Here is a 10,692-nt window from a genome sequence, read left to right on the forward strand (position 1 = left end):
ACAATGAAAGCAGGTCGACATCCGGCCCAGTTACTGCAACTGGCCCAATTTGCGGGCGGGATCGTTGTCTCGGCCTCTGCACGTGCGCGTGTTTTTGATTCCTACTTGGTAGTTCTATTCCATCACGGACTCGCAAAGCTGAACCAAGGCGACACCCGCTCTTATCACAAGCCATTAGAAATATAGCTTTTATGCATGTCCATGGCACACCATCTGCGATATCATCATCTCCTCGTCCCTGTTGCGTTTTCGTTGGTCTCCTCGGTGGAAGAGCTCCTCCCAAAAGGTAAACAACTCCTCGTCCTCTCCTATGTTCTCTTTGATTGATTATATATTGTTACTATTTCAGTACTCAGGTTTCTGGTCTTTTATGTTTTCTGATATGTGCATCTATTTGATGTTGTGTTTACTGAAGATGATGCGTGTACTTTTGTTGGTTGCCCATCTATTTTTCTTTATGCAATGTTCCTTTTTCTTGGATAAATAATGATTTGATGAGAGCTATATATACGTAATGCTTCTTAGCAGCAATTAAAAACTCTGTAATAAAAGGACTTTTCTTTATGATTAATAAATGATCATATATTGGGTTCGCTTTTGTTTCTTTTTGTTGATTGTAGTTCTTCTACTTGTAAAAATAGACTAAATTGTAAACGTCCCTCTTCTCTTTGGACTCAGGTGTCGAGTGTTCTTGCAAGGACATGGATAGCAAGTTTTATGATACTGAGGATAATTTTAGGCAGTTTTCGTGTCTTTATTTGAGATCTTATTTTTTTATAAATTAAAATAGAGAATTTATGATAAGTAATAGTTATGAATTATATCATAATTAGATTTTTTTTTTTATTGATCGAAATCATAATAAGAATCCAATCATATTTATAATATATATTATTTATTTAATTAAATAGAGTCACATAATCTAATATTTTTTCACTTGTCTAGTAAGATATAAATTTTTTAAAATTAAAATAAATAAAATAAAATTTTATTTTTAGAATAATATTATTTAATTAGATTATAAAATTTTAAAAAATATTTTATATTAGCATAAGAATTTTATAAATAAGCTAATAAATCTAATGAACATAATAATATCATATTAAGTTTGATTATCAATGTGAGTCATAGCAATTATATGTCATTATGTCATATATAATAAGATAATAAAACTATTAGCTTTTTAGACAATCACAAAATGACTTTTGTAGTAGATACATAAATATGAACAAGATAATAGAAATAAATAACTTTAATTATGTAAATAAAATATCAATTATAATATTCACTGAAGCATGTATCATTATATCTTTTATGGGTTACTTACAAACTTAATCATAAAAACATATTCTTTCAAATATTTTAGGGTGTAAGGGTTTAGTGAATGGATCAACAATCAATATAATGAAATTTAAATTCTTAATTAACATTAATTATTTTTAGACTCTTTCTATAATCATTAAGTATTTTATATCATAATACATATAACATAAAACTATTAGAGTATTTATAATTTTTAGAAAAATAAACTACTACGATATGTTATAAAATATCTTCAGTGACTTAGTAATTAAGTTTGGTCATACTGAGTCCTAAAATAAAATTTTATAATTATAAAGTTCGATTAGTGACATCAAGGCATACCACAAAATATACTTTTATTATTGATAATGTAATAATACAATGCTTAATATTTTTTAATAAATTATCCATCTAACTAATAAAAATATAAAAGTAGATTTTATTTATTATCAAGGTAATTTATAAAATCAAAATATGAAAATACTATAATTTTATGCAAATCTACTTTCATATATGTGAGCATCCCCTCAAGATATTTTATTATTATTTTTATAGCCCTTTAGGGTTTCATAGATAAATTTAATATATATCAAGTATTTTGACAAATTGATATTTGGTCTGATATAGGTTTGAGCATGTAATATACTAAATAATTTTTTTTTATCTATTTTAAAGTTATTTTAAAAATAATTATGTTGACTAAAATATTTATTTTTTAATTACTGAACAAAGTTACATATTAAATCTTTCTAAGATTTGATAAATATGGTTATAATAATCATTCAAATCTATCCTTGAATATCTTAATATCAATAACATAAGATATTGATAGATATTGATATTTATCTTAATTCATTCATATCAATATTTTAAAATTCTTCATGAATTTTTTTTTGTTTTGATATAATAAATCAAGATCATTCTTAACAAACAAAATATTCTCCACATATAATATTAATATGATAAACTTGCTCCTATTGATATTTAGATATATGCATATGGATCTTTCAAATATTACATACTTAGTTTATTCGTTTGTTGGTTATTTGCTTTTGCGGGTTCGACGATGATAATGATTTGGTATCTCTTTAAATGCTTTTGCATAACAGCTGATAATATGTCAAAGTTTGTTGGCATAACCTTTTTCTTCTTCACCAGCAGATAAAGATAAAGAAGTAGTCGAGGCAGATAATTGAAGACAAATTGGCTGAAACACAAGGTTAGATTTCGCATGTCATTATGCTGGAGTCAGATTTTCCAATTTTTGAAGCTGCAAGTAGAATGATGTAAAAACAGCTTGATAGGGTTATGGAACTCATGGAATAAGAAGAGAAATCAAACTTACATGATGTAAAAACAGCAGAACATTTGCCCTTGGGATAGGGATGCATCATTTCAACTTTGAAGTTTGCTGGTCATAGTTGTTACCACCATCATTTCTTTATGTAGTCGTAGTTTTAAGATGTTCGATCACATCATACTTGATACTTGCAATTCTTGAAAGCTTAGCTTCCTTGACTGACACTACGAAAGTACACACACACTGCTGCAATCACTTACTTTGGTAACTGTTCAAGGTATGACCGAATCATAATCTATACAAGTTACTTAAATGTTAGCAAAATGAACAATTTTTTGAAATGACAGTGTAATGAAATACAATTAACATGGCTGCCATTAAAAAAAATAAATAAATGGAAACAGGCGGCTGGAAAGAATCGTGTCCAGCCAGCGCCTCATTTGAGGGCCTGCACAAAGAATCAAAGCCTGCTCTAACTCAAATCTCTCCCTCTCGCTCTCTATTGTTAGCGCCCGGTTAAAACCTCACATTAGTAATCAGTCTGATGGCACACGCTAGGAGGCTCAGGAAGGAAATTTACAGCTCAGCTGCTCCATCTGATGACAAAGAGGGCCCTCTTTAACTTTTAAGTTCACTGGACGGTGGATCTTCCACCGCCACAATGGTGTCGGGTAAGTTGGATTGAAGATTCACTTTTAGCTTCACCCCAACTTGGCCGCCGTCGGGTCTGATTTTGGAGGACATTGGAAACATGCCTCTGGAGGTCCTGCTAACACCCGATTCAAAATTCTTTTGAAAATAACCACTAGTAGCTGGAGCAGGATGGTCTGCCGTAGCCAGATGTCTTCCTTCTCGATGGAGCTTCTTCAACCGCTTTAGCCCCTGCCAATTTTAAATCAAGAATTAAATGCAACCAAAAAATATCTTTCTTTTTTCCACTAATTAAAACTGCTGCTTAAGTGATAAACGAATCTGATAGTTCTGTTGCAACAGAACAACAAACATATCTTTCATTTCTCCACTGCAAAATCCTAATGTACAGATATTGCCAGCAGCACTTTTTAAGCATATTTTTCAGTAGACAAGGTAAGAAGCTATAGAGAAGACAGCACCAAACTGATGTGAATTTTTTAATCCTAACCAAAAGAATGTACGCAATAAAAAAAAGCTAATGTTGGCAAAACCAAGGAACTACAAATGCATTTATCAACCAATAAATCATGTTTCATGTGATGCCAGAGACTGCAAGCCGGCATTAGATATCACGATCCATTAAAACAAACCTGGTGTTCCGGGAGGTTTGAGTCTACATCACCAGTAGATCTTTTCCCTAATTTTATTGCAGACCTGCGCTTGACTCTGAATATTTCGGAGTCAGAGTCATCACTGTTTTGCATGACTGAAGTATCAGAAGAACCAGCTTGACAAGAAGATGCAGCTGCACGCCTCTCTGGAATTAGGACAGCAGATTGACATGAACTGGGCGACCCGGAGCAAGATATTATTCCTATATTAGTTTTTGCATAACCCTGCAAACACATACCGAACATAATTAAAACAATAAATGAAACAAAAATATGCTTATACCCAAATATGAACATAAAAGCATGTAAATAGGACTCCAACCAAATGACGTACAATATGCAAGGAACCTCCACTTAACCGCACAGATGATGTCATTGTTCCAGGAGAAGATAGAGATTCCCATGCCACATCCTTGTTAGAGCCCTCTAAGATGCAAACTCCTGAGCGCTCCGGATTGTCACCCCTAATATCGGGGCTTGACTCAAATTTTATCTCACAGTATGGAACATATCCATCATGTTCAGCGTTGTAAAACGGGCTTGTCCCTAGATAAAAGTCATCACCTTGTTGAATTTGCTTTAGAACCTCCTCTAGTACATCAATCTCTTGTTCAAACTTCCGTGAGATGGCCTCCAATTCCAGAATGTCCCCTCTCAGGAATATAGTACGATCGAAGCCACAAAGGCAGCTTCTAAGCTCTCTCTCTTGCCAGTATAATGAAGATCAAATAAGTCAAATCATATTGTACTGAATCCCATAATAAAAACAAATAGAGGTAATACAGATCAACTTCATACCATGGCGGAGACAGATTGGATCCTTGATGCAATTACACCTAACATAAGAAATATAGCAGTCACGTTTGCAGATGCTACATAGTACAGTCTCTGTGTTAATAAATGCACAGGCTCCTGATTTCATGAGCGACCAACGAGCACGGTGCTGGAAGCGCATTAAGTACGCAAAAGAAAATTTAATGCAACGTTGCGAGTGAAAGTCTTCAGTTGAAGGGCGAGGACTTTTAGAATCAGGATTTAACAATATCTTTGAAAAAAACACTGCTTCCCTACAAAGAAGTTCCTCATGAGGGAGCAATGGCATCCTGTTCAGAAGTGCATATCGTTGGCTAGCCACAGTACCCAGTGGGAACCAATCACCAACAGCAAAATTCACTGCTTCACCGCAATTGAATCCTGGAGATTCAAACAAGAACAAGAAACTTCAGATAAAGCTTGAATCAGTATAACATCTCATGGTAAAGAAAGCAAACACACGTCAAAAATAATAAAAGAACAGCCACAGGCTGCAAAAATCACCCCACCGTGACTGAAGCCTGCATGATAAGCCCGAGGAAAAGTAATAATGAATTCTCCAGGTCTTTGTACAGCTTTATAAACAGGAACATTATGTTCTAGTAGAATATTTGGAGGAAACATTGTGGTCTTTCCCAAAAGTACATCGAAAGCTGCATCTTCTCCTTCACCTTGCAAAATGTCAGAATCATATACATGATTCCAGACCGCCTTTTCAAAATCTGTAGCAGCATGGCCTGGGATACCATACCATGTTTTGAAAGCTCCACAATGATGATAATTAATGCTGGAAGGATAGTTTAAACCATATATCAGACAACTCTTTTATGTCATGAGAAAAAGAACCCGATAGCTAAGATCTGACAGTTCCAGCCAATACCTATACAAATAGTGATCTTCGACATGCCAAGCGAACATACTAAAAAGCATTCCAATGTAAAGCATGGGATCTGTTACACCCTACAATGGACCGGAAACCAGTTACAAAAAATCAAATGTATAATAAGTGCTTGACTACCGAAAAACAATTGGTACTTACTGGAATTGCATTTGCCAGATGCCGAAGTACAGATTTTGGTAGCCGAGAAAATCTCTGGACACAAAAGGCTGTCTTAGTACAACCAAGCAAAAAATATTTTCTAGATTCAGAAGAGTTCAAAATAATTAATGCTTTTAAAATATTATGCATCGTACAGAATTCATTATTAAAATAACAATCAGCATATTATAGTGTAAATGTTCTTCACCAATTTACATATAAGTATTCAGAGCTACATGAAAGTCTTAAGGTTCCATCAGAAACTCTGTTACAAAACAGAGAATTCTGTATGAAAGATATAGAAATTTCCGAAATACATAATTCGGTAAGAAAGAACTCTGCAACATATAAAAATTTTCAGGTAGTAAATAAAATACAAAGGTAATGAAAGATATAGAGAGGCAATCGGTACATGATACCAACATGAAAAACTAAACCACATCAAATATCAAAATTTCCAAGTATAAAGCAGTGAAAGCCACTCTTCCTGGTATGTTGATATTGCTCACTCACAGTAGATGGTGGGAAAGGTAGATGCAGGTCCCTGAATAATCACGAATAAAAATACTATTGCTGCATAGCCTGACTACAGCCAAAATTGGAGAAAGGGAGAGGCAGAGAGAAAGAGAGGATGGGAGGAGAGAGACTGGGCAGATCACAATCACCTTCAAGTTCCACTTGCTTTGTCCAAGTTGATCTCTAGGAGATGATGAGAAGGCACTTCCATCAATGTCACATGCATACTCAACCATCTCTGTCTTGCCAAATGCAATCTCATGCCAGAATTGCTCTTCCATAAACTTAGCAGGGAGACATCCAGCACTTGAATACCTTCGAGAAAATACCTTGTTTGCCATCTTCTCAAAATCCCGAAATGTATACTTCCTGAAACCACCAACTGTTGGCATACATGCAAGCTAAAAATTCAAGAATCATATACCAACAGTTAACTAACCTTCCACTCAAGAAAAAGGTGACCTTGTCATCTGCAGCCCACTCGGCAAGACGTAGAGGCTGCACTCTGGTAGTAAACTTAAATCCCGCTTGCTCCTTCATTAAAACAACACCAGCAGGAACTGAAGCACTTATAGGGGAAATGATCTTACATATGCCTGAAGCATGTCAATAGGTTACAAATAAACAAAAGTATTTTAAGTGACCAATGCATCAAGAAACCACATTGGGGTACAATAAATATGATGATGTGTGTGCTAAGATAACCTAACCACATTGAATAAAAGATGAATCCATAATATGAATTACATAATTTCCTCCTCTTGCACAGCACGATTAACTCAGGTTACATGCTTGAGTCCATTGTGCTTGGAAATTGAGGGCATTTGCTTGAAAAGAGAACAGTTGCTGAAGCACTTATTGTAATAATCTTCAGTTTTGAATTGTTTATGATATCCATGATTTTTTATTATTTTAATATGATAATTTATTTATAATTTATTTATATTAAATAATTTCTCATATTAAAATAATAAAAAATCATGGATATCATAAACAATACAAAGATGAAGGATCTTACACTATAAAAAAATTATGAATATCATAAACAATTCAAAAATGAAAGATGTTACACTTATGGGCTTACATGTGCCTAAAACATGACGATTGATTAAAAATGGAAGAGCTATACACATGCTACAATTCTCCGATCACATTGAATGGGTCAGTTACATTTCTTTTGTTGATAAGACTAGAAATTCAAACATGTTTCTATAGAAATAACCGAGACTATTTAGTGTTAACGTTTCTGAAACCTTGGCTATGGTCATCAGAATTTAGATTTCAGTCAAATTGGCCAATTTTGTTCCAAAAGCACATTAAGGAAAAGATGGCCAAATCTTTCTTTCGTTTAATCAAGATTAGGATACAACCTATCAATACAAAAGGGCTGCCTTCTGAGACCAAGTGCGGACTGTAATTAGACAGTAAAGGCATCATACTGCAAATCATTTCTGGAAGAGGTCATAAAGCATTTACAAGTAAAAGAACACACACACAATATCACAGCTTTCATGCAGACCATATGGGCATTGAGAAATTTATGAAGAAAACAATTTGAAAACCATCTAGAAAAAATGAGGAGACGCTTTCTCATTTTGCTCATCAAATTAACACCACCTTAAGCAGTGCAAAGAATAGGTCAGACAAGACTTTTGAATGGGATTAGCTTTCAATGACTGTTTTACATCAGGTTTGAACTGACAGATTCTGTAACAAATTTAAATAAAGAAAGCAGGTGCAGGCATAGTGTCATTTCACAAAAGATGACTGCTTAAAAATAATCATCATACCATATCTTGAAGCAACAGGAGCAATCCTTTGAAGATAATCTAAGGGGTTCTCGAACTCCTCCTTCGAGGGACTAAACACAGGACATTCAGGGATCTTCTCGATCCATTCTAAGTCAGACATATCAAACTTTTTCACTTGGTGCTTGGAAAAAGCATCCTCTACAGAAACACTAACACGAGAAAATGCATCAACATTCCTATGCATTCTAGTACCACATGATGCTGAAGTTCTTAGAGCATCCCCTCCACTTCTGGACATTGTATTACTTGCATTAATAGCTTCAGGTATAAAGCCAGACTTTGTCTGCTGAAGCCTTTTTCTTTTCAAGATTTCTAACCCATTTTTAACCTCTCTAGACAAGCAAGACCTTCCTTCCACCTGTTACAAGATAAGATACAAATGGACAATGATAACTGATCAGTACAAATGGAGCTGAAACCATACAAACATCTCTTACTTTGTGTAGAATAAGTGAACAAAAGAAAACAATTTAGCAGGCAAGAAACTGTAACAATCTTCATATAGAAGTACAAGAAAGTATAATTGCAGTTAATGAAAAACGAGGTTAAGTATCATCAGCTATGATAAAACCAGGCAACATCAGGCATACGGAAGGCACAATTATTCTATGGGAAGATAATGGGCTCAACTGGAAACAAGCACAAAGTATTAAATCCCGAGTCCATTTCACACAGCATGCCCATCTGATGAACTCAACGGTCACATCATATGGAGAATATGGCTGAGAGTAAGGTTGAAAATGAAAAATTAGATAATTAAAACCAGAAAAAGGAGTTTACACTCAAATGAAGAATTAATGTTAGCACAAAGACACAACGGGCCTGTTGGAGGTTGTATTTAAAAGACATATTTAAAAAAGAATGAAAGTTGAAGCGGTCAAATGCAACTCTGGTGAAACTGCCGGTCAGTCCGTCTGAGAACCAATATAATGTCATACAACGTGCCAAACACCAAGAAACCAATATAATGTCGAAGCATGAAAATTGTTTTCAAGCATCTTCAACGGATTGGAATCAGAAAATAGTCTTTCCTTTCCAATCTAGGCCGTTCTTTTCCTATTTGCTCCTGTTGCTGATCAAAAACAAAAAGGCCGGAGTTCATGACATCCAAGTCCAGAAAAGGAATAAAACCTCGTCATCGACGTCTGATTCGACAAGAACTATCTTGACCTACCGGGTTCACAAAAGGACGGCAAATCTGAGTGCAATGCCGTCCTATTGTCTGCACCAAGCTCTACCACTGAAGTCTACATCTGTATCTAGATCACTTTTACTGTATTCTCACATATATTAGGACATCTCAAATCAAGAGCACTAAGTTGTGGCTCCGGCTAGCGGAGACGAGACAACAATCTTGCTTTCAAGAATCGACGGAGGCAAATACGAAATAGTAACGAAATCAATTACGAAAAATACGTTTCAAAGGAAAGGAAAAAACATTTCGAAAGAGAAGGAAACCGCAATATGGTCGCATTCGTACAAGCAGAAGAGCCGAAAGGGCAAAGAAAAAGGAAGAAGGCAGTGAATTTAACATTAACCCTATAATTAGCGAAAAAGACTCCTCCCAGAATAAAGAAAAGCAAATCAAGATCCCCAAACAACTCCCGCGTGGTGAAAGAAAAGGAAAGGAATAATTATCATCGAATTTCCCAGGCAATTGCGACAGGAAGGGGAACCAAGAATTCCAGGTTTGTCGGCCGCTTACCATCTCATACCGATCGCGGATCCGTCCTGTCCTCTCCACCGTCCGGCGCTGGAATCAAGAAACCCGACGAAGGATTCCAAAAATCCCCCGCGGGAGAAACGCTCCGCAGGGATCAGAGAGCCCACATTACCCTCCGAGACCGAATCGCGGCGAGATCCGAACCTTTCGTCGCATCGCACGGCACCCCACCGCGCGCACCGAGAGAATCCACGAAGAGGATGCGAGCCCTCAGCCTCCGAAAGACGGGTGGGAGGAAAGACACGGCGGCGAGAGGATGGGTTTCCCGGCGAGGGAAACAGGACGTTTCCGGCGAGGAGAGGAGACGGAGGACGAAGGTGGGGGAAAACGGAACCGGAACAGTGCGGAAACGGAAGCGAGTTCTTGGAAAACCGGAAACAATGAAAAGAACGCCTATTTATAGTTATCCCATAAAATAATGCTCCCAATAGCAATATAATATTTTGTAACACCGCATTGAAAAAGCGAGAAAGCGGTAGTTGTTGGTGGTTCCACCAAACGCCAGCCCTGACGGAACCGCGTTTCCCAGGCCAAGCTCGTTACCAAATAACATTTATACCCCAGATTCCAGAACCCCGTGAAGGGTTATTTTGGTAAGATCATCGAAGGAGACCGCCAAGTCCGTTCTCGGACGGTTTAGAATATATCGCGATATATACGATAAATAGGTGATATGGCGGGACGATGGTGGGGAGGACGGGTCAGGTAACTCCCGCGAAATAACTGGCTGTTCGGAGGGGCAGACCCGCCGCCGCCGCCGCCGGTGGCAGGTTCGGTTCGGCCACGCGGCGTGCCGGAAGAGCGTCGTGATGGAATCGGGCGGCTGTGGGGTCGACACGCGGCGGGGCTGTGTGTTGTCGCGTCACGGCTCAGTTAAGAGGGGC

General features: G+C 36.7%; 1 protein-coding gene across 2 annotated transcripts; it reads right to left on the reverse strand.

Moving 5' to 3' along the window:
• Window positions 1-2,858: 2,858 nt before the first annotated feature.
• On the reverse strand, window positions 2,859-10,302 carry LOC135612694 (lysine-specific demethylase JMJ706-like). Of its 2 annotated transcripts, XM_065109280.1 has the most exons (11): window positions 9,791-10,302; window positions 8,065-8,443; window positions 6,714-6,870; window positions 6,424-6,643; window positions 5,759-5,812; window positions 5,600-5,679; window positions 5,229-5,506; window positions 4,705-5,100; window positions 4,241-4,611; window positions 3,886-4,131; window positions 2,859-3,484 (listed from the first exon to the last, which is right to left on the reverse strand). In XM_065109280.1, the coding sequence occupies exons 1-11, from the start codon at window positions 9,791-9,793 to the stop codon at window positions 3,221-3,223; spliced, it is 2,448 nt and encodes an 815-aa protein (XP_064965352.1). In that variant the 5' UTR covers window positions 9,794-10,302; the 3' UTR covers window positions 2,859-3,220. The 2 variants fall into 2 exon arrangements, with proteins under 2 accessions (XP_064965352.1, XP_064965353.1); XM_065109281.1 differs by lacking the exon at window positions 9,791-10,302 and having other exon boundaries at window positions 6,714-6,808; window positions 8,065-8,204.
• Between the last annotated feature and the right edge of the window lie 390 nt (window positions 10,303-10,692).

The sequence above is a fragment of the Musa acuminata genome, chromosome BXJ2-5 (genome assembly GCF_036884655.1).
Source record: "Musa acuminata AAA Group cultivar baxijiao chromosome BXJ2-5, Cavendish_Baxijiao_AAA, whole genome shotgun sequence".
NCBI classification, from domain to species: Eukaryota; Viridiplantae; Streptophyta; class Magnoliopsida; order Zingiberales; family Musaceae; genus Musa; species Musa acuminata.

Excerpts from the sequence above, each read along its gene's own strand:
- LOC135612694 (XM_065109280.1), bottom strand. Across the intron at positions 5,101-5,228 it reads TCATGCAGGCTTCAGTCACG|GATTCAATTGCGGTGAAGCA; the intron begins GTGGGGTGATTT and ends TTGAATCTCCAG. Across the intron at positions 4,612-4,704 it reads TCCAATCTGTCTCCGCCATG|AGAGAGAGCTTAGAAGCTGC; the intron begins GTATGAAGTTGA and ends TATACTGGCAAG.